The 17,465-nt window shown below is 38.8% G+C and overlaps 1 protein-coding gene across 1 annotated transcript in view; it reads left to right on the top strand.

Moving 5' to 3' along the window:
• LOC134541804 (G-protein coupled receptor GRL101-like) overlaps window positions 1–17,465 on the top strand; it is a 192,567-nt gene that overhangs the window by 123,605 nt on the left and 51,497 nt on the right. Inside the window, exon 14 of the mRNA XM_063385496.1 lies at window positions 14,241–14,315. Within this exon, the coding sequence (XP_063241566.1) occupies window positions 14,241–14,315 (75 nt within the window). The remainder of the gene's footprint in view (window positions 1–14,240; window positions 14,316–17,465) is intronic.

Consider the following 17,465-nt stretch of genomic DNA (forward strand, 5'->3'; position numbering starts at 1 on the left):
AGGCTCCAAATGCTTCAAAAGGCTCCAATTGTTCCAAGAGCTCCATCTTCAATTGGTTCCAACTGATTCCAATTACTTTTCTTATCGAACTTGGCATGATTACTAACATGTCTTTATTAGTATACATTTTGACTGGCAGTGGTAACATATTGTGCACCTTTAAGTTATAAGTTTTATTTAGTAATCAGATTTCGATAAATGGTAGATACCATTTGGAAATAAAATATATTAATTTATCTTCAAGTTTATACACATACATTTAATTTAAGCCATTATTGTATGTAGCCAGCTTCCCTCAGTTCTTTGAGTATGAAGGATATTTCTGTAATGTTCGAATAGTTTCCTGCACAAAGCGATCCATGTAGTAGTCGTAGCCTGTCAACCAATATGTTAGGATCTTCCCATGAGGTATAATCAATCTCTTCTGCTGCGTTCATCATCCTTGCATGTTTATTATAAATATTATGATATCTGGTGTCTTCCGTTTTAACACCAACCTCAGGGTTACTTTCCTCATCGTGCCAGTGATTATCACAAGCTTGATCAGGATAATTTATTTTATTACGACGTTTCCATCGTTTTAGTCTCAAACCACCATCACAGTCTTCGCTCTTGCATGCGTTTGGTGCTTCAGCACAGTACTCAATCATGTCAGCCTTAGATGTGTCAGCACAGTCTTCGTTCACGCCAGCTTCTGATGTGTCACCACAGTCTTCAATCATGTCAGCACCACAAACTTGATCAGGATAATTTATTTTATTACGTCGTTTCCATCGTTTTGGTCTCAGACCGCCATCACAGTCTTCGATCTTGCCTGCTTTAGGTGCTTCAGTACAGTACTCATTCATGTCAGCCTCAGATGTGTCACCACAATCTTCAATCATGCCCGCTTCAGATGATTCATCAAAGTCTTCGACCTTGTAAGCTTCAGATGGTTCTCCATCTTTCTCATTTTCTTGGAGACTACTAGATATTGGAGTAAATATATTTTCATTTCTAATGTGGTTACAACTTCCTTCGTTTGTTTTAAATTTTAAATTATTATCTTGATCTAGATCAGTAATTTTAGCATTAGCTTTTTCGCCTTCGTTCCTCTTCCGCGATGTTGTAGCCCAGTCTTCGTTATCTTTATTCATCTTAATTGTACAGGTCTTGTAATGTCTATCCAAGTAATATCTTCTACCAAAGGATTTCTAACACTGACTGCAATGAAATGGTTTTTGACAAGGACCCAAATTACACTCGCTTCTCTCATGTCGTTTAGCATTCTTTCTCAAGGTAAACACCTTGCTACAGTATCTACAGTGATGACGTTTCGATACAGCAACAAATCCCGTTTCAGGATTCATATTAGTTACTGAGACTAATGCCAGATGCAAACTAAGAGTTTTAAATTAGATATATTACTTAAATAGAATTTTTTTATTAATTCATCAGCGAGAATTAATTTATCTCATTCAAAGGTACTTGTTGCAAGTAGTTCTGCTTTTCAACAACAGATGTCGCCACATGTTACTTGCAAGTAAATAATATTTAGTTCTTTTATGCGGGATGCGGGATGCTCACTGACGATCGCAATAGAACGATGGCTTCGCTAGACTCCAAGGAGAAGGAAGTACGTCCATCCTGTTAGTGCTTCTTAGATTTCTCAGAGATTATTTGACTGAGTAATGATATTTTTATTTTTATTTCCACCTGATAAAAATATTACAAGTGATGATTAAGTAGCAGAAGTTCACTAATTATTAGCAACCTTGAATAAAAAATGACATGCTTCATTAAGTAAAAAAATCCTTCATGCAGAGATAAATTCCTCATCAGTAACCAGAAGCACTCGGAGAAAACCATCAGATGTCTAGTCAGGAATAATCAGAAGCACCCAGAGAAAACCATCAAAATATTGTCAAGAATAATCAGAAGCACACACGGAAAAATCCACCATAATACTGTCAAGAATAAACGGGAGCACACGGAGAAAACCGCCATAATATTGACAAGAATAATCGGAAGCACACGGAGAAAACCGCCACAAGTTTTCTTTGATATCATAAAATTTCAGGAAAAAATAACAAAAAATAAAAATAAATTAATAAAAAATTTAAAAAAATAAAATAAATAAATACATAAAATTCTGGCTTGTACTAGAACTATATCTTTGCTCAACAATGAGAAGTTCACAAGCTAGCATAATCTGTTTATGTATTTATTTATTTTATTTTTTAAAATTTTTTATTAATTTATTTTTATTTTTTGTTATTTTTTCCTGAAATTTTATGATATCAAAGAAAACTTGTGGTGGTTTTCTCCGTGTGCTTCCGATTATTCTTGTCAATATTATGGTGGTTTTCTCCGTGTGCTCCCTTTATTCTTGACAGTATTATGGTGGATTTTTCCGTGTGTGCTTCTGATTATTCTTAACAATATTTTGATGGTTTTCTCTGGGTGCTTCTGATTATTCCTGACTAGACATCTGATGGTTTTCTCCGAGTGCTTCTGGTTACTGATGAGGAATTTATCTCTGCATGAAGGATTTTTTTACTTAATGAAGCATGTCATTTTTTATTCAAGGTTGCTAATAAATAGTGAACTTCTGCTACTTAATCATCACTTGTAATATTTTTATCAGGTGGAAATAAAAATAAAAATATCATTACTCAGTCAAATAATCTCTGAGAAATCTAAGAAGCACTAACAGGATGAACGTACTTCCTTCTCCTTGGAGTCTAGCGAAGCCATCGTTCTATTGCGATCGTTAGTGAGCATCCCGCATCCCGCATAAAAGAACTAAATATTATTTACTTGCAAGTAACATGTGGCGACATCTGTTGTTGAAAAGCAGAACTACTTGCAACAAGTACCTTTGAATGAGATAAATTAATTCTCGCTGATGAATTAATAAAAAAATTCTATTTAAGTAATATATCTAATTTAAAACTCTTAGTTTGCATCTGGCATTAGTCTCAGTAACTAATATGAATCCTGAAACGGGATTTGTTGCTGTATCGAAACGTCATCACTGTAGATACTGTAGCAAGGTGTTTACCTTGAGAAAGAATGCTAAACGACATGAGAGAAGCGAGTGTAATTTGGGTCCTTGTCAAAAACCATTTCATTGCAGTCAGTGTCAGAAATCCTTTGGTAGAAGATATTACTTGGATAGACATTACAAGACCTGTACAATTAAGATGAATAAAGATAACGAAGACTGGGCTACAACATCGCGGAAGAGGAACGAAGGCGAAAAAGCTAATGCTAAAATTACTGATCTAGATCAAGATAATAATTTAAAATTTAAAACAAACGAAGGAAGTTGTAACCACATTAGAAATGAAAATATATTTACTCCAATATCTAGTAGTCTCCATGAAAATGAGAAAGATGGAGAACCATCTGAAGCTTACAAGGTCGAAGACTTTGATGAATCATCTGAAGCGGGCATGATTGAAGATTGTGGTGACACATCTGAGGCTGACATGATTGAGTACTGTACTGAAGCACCTAAAGCAGGCAAGATCGAAGACTGTGATGGCGGTCTGAGACCAAAACGATGGAAACGACGTAATAAAATAAATTATCCTGATCAAGTTTGTGGTGCTGACATGATTGAAGACTGTGGTGACACATCAGAAGCTGGCGTGAACGAAGACTGTGCTGACACATCTAAGGCTGACATGATTGAGTACTGTGCTGAAGCACCAAACGCATGCAAGAGCGAAGACTGTGATGGTGGTTTGAGACTAAAACGATGGAAACGTCGTAATAAAATAAATTATCCTGATCAAGCTTGTGATAATCACTGGCACGATGAGGAAAGTAACCCTGAGGTTGGTGTTAAAATGGAAGACACCAGATATCATAATATTTATAATAAACATGCAAGGATGATGAACGCAGCAGAAGAGATTGATTATACCTCATGGGAAGATCCTAACATATTGGTTGACAGGCTACGACTACTACATGGATCGCTTTGTGCAGGAAACTATTCGAACATTACAGAAATATCCTTCATACTCAAAGAACTGAGGGAAGCTGGCTACATACAATAATGGCTTAAATTAAATGTATGTGTATAAACTTGAAGATAAATTAATATATTTTATTTCCAAATGGTATCTACCATTTATCGAAATCTGATTTCTAAATAAAACTTATAACTTAAAGGTGCACAATACGTTACCACTGCCAGTCAAAATGTATACTAATAAAGACATGTTAGTAATCATGCCAAGTTCGATAAGAAAAGTAATTGGAATCAGTTGGAACCAATTGAAGATGGAGCTCTTGGAACAATTGGAGCCTTTTGAAGCATTTGGAGCCTTTTGGAGCTGTTGGAGCCATTTGGAGCATTTGGAGCCATTTGGAGCATTTGGAGCCTTTTGAAGCATTTGTAGCTGTCAAGCATTTGGAGCTGCTGGAGACATTTGGAGCTGTGTTAAGCATTTGGAGGCTGTTGGAGCCATTTGGAGGCCGTTTGGAGCATTTGGAGCTATTTGGAGCTGTGTTAAGCATTTGGAGGCTGTTGGAGCATTTGGAGCCTTTTGAAGCATTTGGAGCCTTTTGGAGACATTTGGAGCATTTGGAGCCGTTTGGAGCATTTGGAGCTGTCAAGCATTTGGAGGCTGTCAAGCATTTGGAGGCCGTTTGGAGCATTTGGAGCCATTTGGAGCTGTGTTAAGCATTTGGAGGCTATTGGAGCAATTGGAGCCTTTTTTTGGAGCTGTTGGAGCATTTAGAGCCTTTTGAAGCATTTGGAGCTGTCAAGCATTTGGAGCTGCTGGAGACATTTGGAGCATTTGGAGCCGTTTGGAGCATTTGGAGCCATTTGGAGCTGTGTTAAGCATTTGGAGGCTGTTGGAGCTGTGGGAGCCATTTGCAGCTAAGAAGTAGTCGTTGCACGTCTATGCAGGGCTAAATGTTTATAAGATTGCTGGCTTTCGCAAGTGATTCTGTAGTAGGATAGAAATTGTGTAATAAATATTATGTTTGTAAAAGACTTTGAGGTGTTTTATTTCTCGAACCTTACACTTTTCTGGTACCTTTTTAAAATTAAAGTTGTTTTGTATCGGCCAGGGATCGAACCAAGGACCTTAGTCGATCTAATCAATCAGTATATAGATTACAAATTTATTTAATGAATTTTGAACTTTTTCCCGAATCTCTAGCATTACAATTACAAATTTCCAATATGGTGGTCTTGATGTCTGATAGGATGATGGTAGTAGAGGATTTAAAGTCTCTTTAGTAGTATAGTTTGGCCAGTCCGGAAACAGGCCTCAGGCGGTGGATTGAAGATTGTCGTCCGCCATCTTGGATTTGTGACGTCACGGCGGCAAAAATTCCTCAAAATTCCTCAAAAATGACTCAAAATGACTCAAAATTTCCCGTTTTAAGAAAAAATTTCCCGTTTTCGAGGGAAAAATTCCCGTTTCGAGGGAAAATTTCCCGATTTAGTGTTTAAAAATCCCAACGGCTAGAAATGTCCTGATAGAGGCTTAAGCATCCTTAACTCAAGCCTCAGTTAAGCCTCTATCAGGATGTGACCTTGACCTTTGACCTTGACCCCGACGGCCATCTTGGATCCACCATCTTGGATGACGTCATTTCGTTTTCTCGAACATTCCGGCATTGTGTTATCCGCCATTTTGAATTATGATGTCACCATTGCAATTTCCGTTACGGCCGCCATCTTTAAATTTATTATCCGATTTTAATGAAAAAAATTTTAAAATTATAAAAAAATTAAATAATATTTTTAATAAAAAATATTTAAAAAAAACATTTACGACACGGAGCTCGGAGTCCTCGGTTCGAACCCGACGAGTGCAAAAAAATTAAAAATGATGACCGATCCTTCCCTCACAGTGGACGCAGGCATACTGACTCCCACCACTTTTTTTTTCAAAGCATATATATCGTCAGGTAGTATGATGTCATGTCCGCCATCTTGTATTCGATGCTGGAAGCCATCATCATTGTATCGTCGGCTAGAGTGCGTCGATGACATGTTAGTTTAATTCGTATCCGCTAGAGTGCAGTTATAATTTATTACTGTGACACCCGCCATCTTGTCATTTGGCCGCCATCTTGAAAATCCGTAATTATTTAGCTAGAAATTCGGGAAAACTTTCAAAATTCATTAAATAAATCACTCATTAATTTACATATTGATTCGATCGATTCCCGTCCTCGGTTCGATCTTGGATGATGCAAAAAAAATTAAATATAACATCAATTTAACATAATAGTAACAGGTTCGAGGAATTAAACACTGCAAGTTCTTTTACAAACATAATATTTATTACATAATTTCTATTCTACTACAGGATCATTTGAGAAAGCCAGCAATCTTATAATCATTTAGTTCCGCAGCGGTGTGAAATGACTAATTCTTAGCTCCAATCGGTTTATACTAGACAGAGTCCAGCCAGAACCTTTACAGACATAGTCCACCTCTTCTTGACAGAGTTTCTGGATACCGTTTTTAACAGTTTGCTTCACATCGTTAGAACTGTAAATTACTGCAGCCGATGTCTTGAATGCACACTTCTTCACTTTGTCATCGAACGAATATGGCTTTCCATATATACAGTCCAACCACAAGTTATATTTCAAAGGTCCGTTTGTTGCTACATCATCAGTAAGCTGATTGATTATGTCCTCTCTGATATCATCAAGAAAATTACAAATGTCTTTCGACTCACCTAACGTATTTAAATAATAATAGTCCTTCAATGTTCCACGAAATGCAGACTGCGCCAAGTAGAAGCCATTATCGTTCACTTGTAATGCTCCGAACACAGTCTTAGGTTTATTTTCCTGTTCAGACATCATACCAATCGGTTGCTGCACATCGGTTTTCTTGCTTGTACGCTCACGAGCCTTCAACCTAAACCGAGGAGTTGAAATTTCTGCAGGTAGTTCAGCAGTAGGCACACGGACTTCACCTTTACAGTTTTTCGCATGTCGTCGCAAATTATCAATTCGAGTAAACCATTCATGACACTCATCACATCGAAACTTCATGCGAGATGGATTCTTCGTGCATTTGCTCCGCTCATGTCTTCGTGCATCATGGGAAAATGCGAACGACGTATCACAGTAGCTGCAAGGATACCGTGGTGATGAAGACGATCCTTTCAGACCCGATCCAGATACAGGCGTTACAACAGTAGTACCATTTCCAGGCATTCTCTTATGCACATCGATGCATCGTTGTTGCGACGAAACCTTTACTTTCTGCCGAACAGCAGGGCCTTTGCATGCCTTCATGTGCGTTTTCATATTATCTTTTCTGGCAAACTGCTTATGACATTTCTCACAAACAAACATTTTACGATATAGGTTCTTGACACATTCGCACCTCTCGTGTCGCCGAGCATTGCTGCTGTTTGAGAAAATCTTGTCGCAATAACAGCACCGATGTTCGCTAGTTGTCAAATCAGCATCCATTGAAGTCTCCATCGAGGTCGTATCGTCGATCGTCGTGGTTTCCTGCACATCCAGTCCAGTAGTCATTAAGCTATCTTCTGCTGGTGGTATCACATCTGTTGAAATCTCCTCCAGTGTTGGCATCGACGTTGTCAACGGAATCTGCTCCTTCTCCGTCGTAGCTGTCGTCAAGGTTCCCGTAGACGATGGTACAACCTCCATCGAGTTCGTCGTTAAAGTCGGTAAAGATGCCATCGAGTTCGCAAGAACAGGTAATTACATGATTAATGCACCAGAAGAAACAAACTAGGTGATCCTTACACCGACGACGTCAGTAACAAACTGAGCGTCCTGTTGTCTAGGACTCGCTTATATACATGCACCGTATGGAATAAAACGCTAGTCAAATCAAGAACCATTTACAATAATACTAGAGTCAAAACAACATTAAAATAGAAGGACCATCAACGAAAAGGCAGCACATTTGGAAGCACCGACAACGAAACGGCAGCACATTTGGAAGCACCGGCAACGAAACGGCAGCACATTTGGAAGCACCGGCAACGAAAAGACAGCACATTTGGAAGCACCGACAACGAAATGGCAGCACATTTGGAAGCACCGACAACGAAAAGGCAGCACATTTGGAAGCACCGACAACGAAACGGCAGCACATTTGGAAGCACCGACAACGAAAAGGCAGCACATTTGGAAGCACCGACAACGAAACGGCAGCACATTTGGAAGCACCGACAACGAAACGGCAGCACATTTGGAAGCACCGACAACGAAACGGCAGCACATTTGGAAGCACCGACAACGAAACGGCAGCACATTTGGAAGCACCGACAACGAAACGGCAGCACATTTGGAAGCACCGACAACGAAACGGCAGCACATTTGGAAGCACCGACAACGAAACGGCAGCACATTTGGAAGCACCGACAACGAAACGGCAGCACATTTGGAAGCACCGACAACGAAAAGGCAGCACATTTGGAAGCACCGACAACGAAAAGGCAGCACATTTGGAAGCACCGACAACGAAAAGGCAGCACATTTGGAAGCACCGACAACGAAAAGGCAGCACATTTGGAAGCACCGACAACGAAAAGGCAGCACATTTGGAAGCACCGACAACGAAACGGCAGCACATTTGGAAGCACCGACAACGAAAAGGCAGCACATTTGGAAGCACCGACAACGAAAAGGCAGCACATTTGGAAGCACCGACAACGAAAAGGCAGCGCATTTGGAAGCACCGACAACGAAAAGGCAGCACCATCATCAAAAAGGCCGCACATTTGTCATTGGCTCCAATATTCATTGGCTCCAATATTCATTGGCTCCATTATTCATTGATTCCATCAGTCTATTGATTCCATCAGTCTAGTGACTCCATCTGTCATTGGCTCCTACAGTCATTGGCTCCTACAGTCATTGGCTCCTACAGTCATTGGCTCCAACAACTGTCTTTTGTCTCACCAACTCCAAATATATATATTTGGCTAGAATTCTACGAGTCTAAGAGACTATGAGACCACATGGCTACGAGTCTAAAATGATCTAGCTGGTTACGAGTTATACATGGCTTGCGAGGCTACAGAGCTACGAAGTTTCTAGTACACAGGTTTACATGACTGCGAGGATACAGGACTACAAGTCTGCAAGAGTACTTGACTACGAAGGTACTCGTCTACATGACTCCAGTTACCGCATCTGTCTTCGACGGAATTTTCTCTTTTGCTCCAACTGCTCCATCAGCATTATGTTATAAGATTACAAGGCCTCTTGCTTACGTAGCTTCAAGTCTACAAGCCTCCAATGCATCATGACTGCGAGACTACGATCAATGAGGTTACGAGTCTACGCGATTGCGAGTCTTCTAGGTTACATGATCGCGAGGCTATAGGACTACGAAGCTTCTAGAACGCATGGTTACGAGACTGCGAGGCTACAATTCTACGAGGTCCCAAGACATCCAGGCTACGCGACTACGAGCCATGAGGTTACGAGACTACGTGACTACGAATCTTCAAGTTTACGAGACTGCGAGGCTACAGAGCTACGAAGCCTCTAGTACACAGGTTTACGTGACTGCGAGGATACAGGACTACGCGACTTCGAGCCATAAGGTTACGAAATTACGTGACTACGAATCTTCATGTTTACGAGACTGCGAGGCTATAGAGCTACGAAGCCTCTAGAAAACGAGTTTACGTGACTGCGTGGATACAGGAATACAAGTCTGCATGAGTTCTTGACTACGAAGCTACTCGTCTACAAGGCTCCAATTGACACATCTGTCTTCGATGGAATTTTCTCTTGTGCTACATCTACACCATCAGCATTATGTTATAAGATTACAAAGCTACTTGCTTACGTAGCTTCAAGTCTACGAGGCTCCAATACATCATGACTACGAGACTACGAGCCATGAGGTTACGAGACTATGCGATTGCAAGTCTTCAAGGTTACGTCATCGCGAGGCTATAGGACTACGAAGCTTCCAGAACGCATGGTTACGAGAATGCATGACTAATTGGCCGCATGGCTACGAAACTTTATGTCTCTAACTGACTACAATAGCACTATTCAGTGGTGAGAGTTAATTTATTTCATGCAAAGGTACTTGCTGCAAGCAGTTCCACTTTTCAACATCAGATGACGTCACGTTTTGCTTGCAGGTAAAATAATATTTATTTATTTTATGCGGGATGCGGTTTGTTCACTATCGATCGCATAAGAAGAATGGCATCGATAGTCTTCAAGGAGAAGGAAGTTCGTCCTTCCTGCTAGTGCTTCTCAGATTTCTCACGGTCCGCCATCTTGGATTGCGACGTCACGGCTGCCATCTTAGATGGGTGTGACTTTGACCTTTGACCGAAACCACAGGAATGATCACAAGCACACGGATTAACCATCAAAATATATATAAGAATTATCAGGAGCACACGGAGAAAACCATCATAATATTGGCAAGAATAATCAGGAGCACACGGAGAAAAACGACACATGTTTTCTTTGATATCATAAAATTACAGAAAAAAAATATTTAGAAATAAAAAAAATTAATAAAAAAATTTAAAATAAAAACAAAAAATACATAAATAGATTCTGCTAGCTTGTAAACTTATCATTGCTGAGCAAAGATAGAGTTCTAGTAGGCTACAAGCCAGAAGATGGCGGGTGTCACAGTAATAAATTATAACTGCACTCTAGCGGATACGAATTAAACTAACATGTCATCGACGCACTCTAGCCGACGATACAATGATGATGGCTTCCAGCATCGAAGACAAGATGGCGGACATGACATCATACTACCTGACGATATATATGCTTTGAAAAAAAAAGTGGTGGGAGTCAGTATGCCTGCGTCCACTGTGAGGGAAGGATCGGTCATCATTTTTAATTTTTTTGCACTCGTCGGGTTCGAACCGAGGACTCCGAGCTCCGTGTCGTAAATGTTTTTTTTAAATATTTTTTATTAAAAATATTATTTAATTTTTTTATAATTTTAAAATTTTTTTCATTAAAATCGGATAATAAATTTAAAGATGGCGGCCGTAACGGAAATTGCAATGGTGACATCATAATTCAAAATGGCGGATAACACAATGCCGGAATGTTCGAGAAAACGAAATGACGTCATCCAAGATGGTGGATCCAAGATGGCCGTCGGGGTCAAGGTCAAAGGTCAAGGTCACATCCTGATAGAGGCTTAACTGAGGCTTGAGTTAAGGATGCTTAAGCCTCTATCAGGACATTTCTAGCCGTTGGGATTTTTAAGGACTAAATCGGGAAATTTTCCCTCGAAACGGGAATTTTTCCCTCGAAAACGGGAAATTTTTTCTTAAAACGGGAAATTTTGAGTCATTTTGAGTCATTTTTGAGGAATTTTGAGGAATTTTTGCCGCCGTGACGTCACAAATCCAAGATGGCGGACGACAATCTTCAATCCACCGCCTGAGGCCTGTTTCCGGACTGGCCAAACTATACTACTCTCTTTAAGAATTTTGAACATGGTTTATTGAAATTATTATTTTTTATTTAAAATTAAATGTTTTGCATCATTCAGGGATCGAACCAAGGACTGGAGCGGATCGAATCAATATGTAAGATAATGAGTGATTTTTTTATGAATTTTGGATTTTTTCCCGCTTTTATAGCTACATTATTACATGATTTCAAGATGGCGGCCGAATTTCAAGATGGCGGGGGGGCACCTCGGTAATAAATGATTACTGCACTGTAGCGGGTTAGAATAAAATTATCCAGATGGAAATGTACTCTATAATACAAGTACACACAAGATGGAGTACTTCAGCAGGTGGTAGCTCCTGGTAGCATGTACTGAACATAAAATGTCGAATCCTAGATGGTCGACAAGGACAAAGTCAAATTTCAAGGACAAAGTCAAATTTCAAGGTCAAAGTTCAAGGTCAAGGTCAAAGTTCAAGGTCAAAGTTCAATGTCAACAGTTGAGGACAAAAGTATCGTGAACAGATAATTATACTACATGGTATCGGCACACTCTATCAGACGAAAACAAGATGGTGGTCTCCAGCGGATGAAGACAAGATGGCGGACATGATGTCATACCAGTTGATGATATATACCTTGGTACTGGTGGTGGTAGATCAGTCTAGGTAGCTTTCATGGAGGAAGGATCGACCGTTTACTCTCGCCGGGAATCTAACCAAGGACGTACATAGATATAATCAAACAGAATTCAAATACGTTAATTTTTTGATGAATTTTGGAATTTTTTTCATTAAAATCGGATAATAAATAAAGATTTTCAAGATGGCGTCCAAATTTCAAGATGGCGTACATGACGTCATACTATGTGACGATATATATGCTTTAAGAAAAGTGGTGGGAGTCAGTCTGCCTGCAGCCACCATTAAGGAAGGAGCCTGTCACCATTTTTAATTTTTTTTTGCACTCGTCGGGTTCGAACCGAGGACTCCGAACTCCGTTTCGTAAAAGTATATTTTTTATAAGTATTTTATTAAAATTTTATTATTTTAATTTTTTTATAATTTTTAAAAAAAAATTTCCTTAAAATCGGATAATAAATAAAGATTTTCAAGATGGCGGACGTAACGGAAACTGCAACGGTGACGACATAATCCAAGATGGCGGTCATAATCCTAGATGACGTAAGAGGCTTATCGGAGGCTGTAAACAAGGATGCTTAAGCCTCTTTTAGGAATTTGGGTTCTTTCTAAGACAAAATGACTTTTGAGGATTTTCGAAATCCTAATTTTTGAATTGAGGAATTTTTTGAGATTTTTTGGCGGAATTTTTTCCCACGTAAATGGGAATTTTGACGATTTTTGAGGAATTTTGGGCAAATTTTGCCCAATTTTGGCGGATTTTGACACATTTTGAAGGTCAAATGTCAAGGTCAAGGTCAAAGGTCAAGGTCACAAACATCCAAGATGGCCGCCGTGACGTCACAATCCAAGATGGCGGAAAACACCACAGACACCACACCCTGGACCCTGTCCCAGGTCCGTCATTTACATACTACTAACGTTAAACTTTGATACAACAAAAAAAAAGTTTTGCTGTCGAGATGGAAAATTAGGTGGGATGTCGTTCCTTACAGTTCTACTAGTGCTGAAGAGTTATTTTTATTTTACTTCATGGACTATTTTATTTTTATTTTTATTTTGGAAAACCACTTTCTTAGTTGAATGTTTCAATTTCAGTAAACGGCAAGAGAAACGGACAATGTAAGTTTTTTAAAGTATAGCATTTTCTTTAATAATCGCAAATATTATAATTTAAAAAAAATTTTAAAGCTTATTATTATTGTTTATGAAACAATTATACATTTCTAGCTCAATATTAATTGCTCCATTAGTTTTTATTACAGGGTGAAAAACTTTTAAAAATAAATTCTGTAAACATTGTACAACACAGCAGGACAACATATGGTTTGTGACGTTCTTAGAAAACCTAGAATTCAATGAAAAATAATCCTAAATTTACTGACCCTGAATATAATTTTTTAGTTGTTTGAGTGAATTTATAAGAGTAAAAATAATATTCATCCAAATAAAGATTTGCAAAGGACGTTGAGTATACTTGTGACTAAACATGGTATTATTTACGATTTTGTGGATCACAGTTCAAATTTTTTTTCACGGTTATTTATTCTAAGTTTTGATAGCAATTTTTTTATATCCCATTAAGCATAAAACAATAATGTTTAAAATAAAACTTTAAATGTGTTTACATTAATTTTACACATCGAAGTTTATTTACATATTATTTCAAAAGGAAGTTTAAATGAAAAGGTAAATATTGTTATAACTATTAAAATAATTGTATTAGAGAATGTGAATAACAAATCTGAAATTAATGCACATAAACTTATGAAATTCTTAAAATTATGGATTAAAATTTATTTCTACATAGAGACCGGAAAAGTTCCTTTAAAATGCATAAGCATATACCGTTGACCTGCTTTGTTATTGGCTCACTGTTCAATTAGAGGGGTTTAGGCCATTGATCAAAAACTCAAACAAAGAAGTATCCACTCACGGGCAACCCAGTCGATACGGCTCACAAGTCAGCAGCCAACGAACTGGCGTTATTTGCCCGAGAACACATTCAGAGGACTGTTTAGTCTACCCTGAAGGTCACTGAACTCTTGAATTTTTCCGGTGCCAAATTATAAAAATTGAATTTTGTTTCTTTTTTTTTTCGTAAATAGATAATTTGTAACTATTTTGATGCAAGTTGGAAAAAAAGGGTATTTTTGATATAAAAAAAAGTGTTTCTACTTTCAGTCACATGGGCAGCAACCTACTGAACTCCAGCCTGCACGAAGACTCCTTCATCAACCTGGACAGACTGCTCTACCTGTAAGTACCCGGCTCCCCGTGGGAAACATCCCAGTCTTGTCCGCCAATCAGAGCTGAACAAGCGGCCGCCACCGATCCCCCCCCCCCCCCCCCGCTCTAAGGTATGCACGAGTAGTGTGCGCGAGACCAGAAACTGTAGTTTACGTATAGCTCTGCTTTGTGCGCTCCACTCCGGATAACCTTCTTTAGGAACTCTCGAGTCGGTGGGCGGGGTCGCGTGTTCTGTGGAATAACTGGACACGCGTGCCGAGGCGTGGACTATGCCATACATACTACTGTTCAGTGTGTTGAAAGTGACGAGTCGAATCCCCCAATTTCACTCCATTCCGAATCTTGAATTCGCATTCCCAAAGAGTATCTCGAATACACCCCTTGGATCCGATGATTTCTAAGAAAGTAAATTTTTTTATTTATCTTGTCGAAACATTCAACCCTTTAAATTTTTTTGTTTCACAAACTTTAGTTTCCAGAATCAATATGTATTATAGTTTTATTTATATAATTACATGTTAAAAGTACACTATCTTGGGGGAATGGTAACCAGGACAGGTATGAAAAAAAAAACAATTTACATTTTTAAACTTCAGAAGTTATCAGGGTTAATTTTTTTTTAATTTACTTTAATTTTTCCACGAATATTTTTCCTTCGAATACCGAAAGCTTCGAATACTGAGTATTTCATGGTGTTTGAGGAATTGAGCATTTTATTGTCCCTTCCCTGGTGTTTACGTTTTAGTGTTTCAGCGCGGGGGAGAAGCTCACCACCAGTTGTGTCGTGTTGGTGAGCAATATAGAGGTTGTTGGGTGAGCCGCGGTGTGAATGTGTTGTTGACGTGTTGTATTGCAGAGCTGTGCGAGCCGATCCAGCCAGTGGTTGAGGGGGGATTAGGGAGGGGAGGGGGGGTGGAATCACGTTGCCCGCTGTTTGCTGTCGAGTTCTTCCATTTGTTGGTGGGAGTGAAAGATAGCTAGGATTTAGCCAAGGGGGTTACATACGCCCCACACACGCCCCTGGCTCCGCTAAGTAGACACACGCCTGAGCCTGACACTGTTAACCAGGCCTGACACGCTGAGGAAAGGCAATATATCGTGCACGGTAATTTATACCGTTGTATTGTCGAGAGGAGACACGAGAGAGTGATGAGGAACATCGGCCGCTTGGGGCCCCGTAAGCCCGCACTGTCAAAGCCAAGGTTTCAAAACATATACGGTAAAACTGGTACTTGGGTTGTGGGGAGGGAGGGACGTCACATAATTGCCGTACGATTACCGTACACTTCTCCCACCCACTAAACATTTGCCGTTAGTCAGTGACCAACCAAAAAAAAAATCTTGTTTTCTTCCAAAAGTACAACTTAGTCTACATGAGAACTACGTTTCTATCAACAGTAATTAAATTAAGTATACGAAAAAAATTCATTAAACTATCGCTGCTGAACTACACTAAAGTAACATTTAATAGAATACCATTTAATAATATTTATCAGGTACATTTAACATTTACAATTAAACTTTCATCATATTTATGTGGATTCAAATATTGGTAGATATGTTTGAAAACGTAAAAATCTCTCGTGATTCATCTAAAGATTTTCGTACCAAACTCAAGAACGGATAATTGCAATTTTTCTACTTGCGCATGGCCATCCTGAGAATCCCATTAGGTATCTCTGCAAATGAAGGAAGAGTTCAAAGTTTAGAACAGTAGTAAATAACAGCTTTAAGTTTTACTTATTACATTATGAAAAATATACGAAATATGAAACATAAAGTGTTATGCAAAACCATATACTTGGGTGATGTAAAAATTACTGTATGTTTAGCGATTACCGCGCAAGCCTCACCGTACCCCGTCAACATACCTATATTACCGTATGTTCCCATAATTACCGTACGGTTTGGCCGCCCGTAGTGGGACGCACCTCTGAGCGCACTAGCGCCGCGTGGCGGTAACACTGCAACCTCGACTGCCACCCGTTGAACGCGTCGGCATCCAATTACAGCGATCCGAAGTTTTTTTTTTTTTTTTCTGCAATTAGGACTTTGATTGACGTTTACCAATGGCCTGTGGGTATTCTCGGGCCTCTGCATTGCAGGGGCCTACTGCATGTTACCTTCCGGGAATACCGATGCGTACGAGAAGTTTGCCCGCGGTAGGGGAGGGGGTATAAGTGACTGTCGTTGTTGCCGTTGTAAAATGTTTCATATTTACTATTTTCTCTGGGCACAGTGGCGTACACGAGAACCGTTGATGGGGGGAGGGGGGTTTATATATACACCCCATCACTGAAATAAAAAAAAAATTCTATTCTCGCCAACAAAATGAACGAAATTGAAAACAAACAGCGGTCAAAGTGGTTTTATTCCTCCCTGAAATGAAATTCTGCATACGTTCCTGTCTGTGGACGCTTGTCACTTCCTTGCGCCGAATGTTAAATCATGAATGTAGTTTTGCAGTATGGAACCAATTGCCGTTTGTTAAAATAGGGATTGGTTGATAAATAAGTGTATGTATGCATATATATGTATATATACATATTACTTGTAAGTTATTTTAACAGAAGAATCAATAAAAAATTATATAATAATGCATAATTATGTGGCAATAATTTAAGAGCAAATATTTATTTTTAATTTTTGTGAAAATGGCTGAAAAAATAAAAATAGTGATTTTTTAGTTGGTTCCGTATTGCATAACTGCTTCCAAATAGACCTTTGAAAACATTTTTAATACCTAAATTTAGGTACATATTTTAATATGGCACAGTGCTTGCTTTTTAATTACGTTTGCCTTTTACGCGGTTTATTTTTATTTGTGATTATCCACTGGCTAATATTATCATTTTATTTATCACTTACAAAAGTAAGCATTGTGGCACAAAATTCAGTTGTACTATAAATCACGGAAATTAAAAATAATAACACTAGTTAAAAACATACCTCTTGTTACAAAAAAAATAAAGAAGTTAAATAAATTCCACGAACATTCTAGTGCCCCTGCTCTTAAGGGCTAAATAAGCCATGCTAAATAAAAAAAGAAGTGTTTTTAACGTAAAACTTTACGGACGTAAATTATGATTAGTCCCAGAGGTGTGACCACATTTATAACTATGACATCTAAGATCTGCTACACAGAAGGACTGTAAAAAT

Source organism: Bacillus rossius, assembly GCF_032445375.1.
Source record: "Bacillus rossius redtenbacheri isolate Brsri chromosome 4 unlocalized genomic scaffold, Brsri_v3 Brsri_v3_scf4_2, whole genome shotgun sequence".
Taxonomy (NCBI): Eukaryota; Metazoa; Arthropoda; class Insecta; order Phasmatodea; family Bacillidae; genus Bacillus; species Bacillus rossius.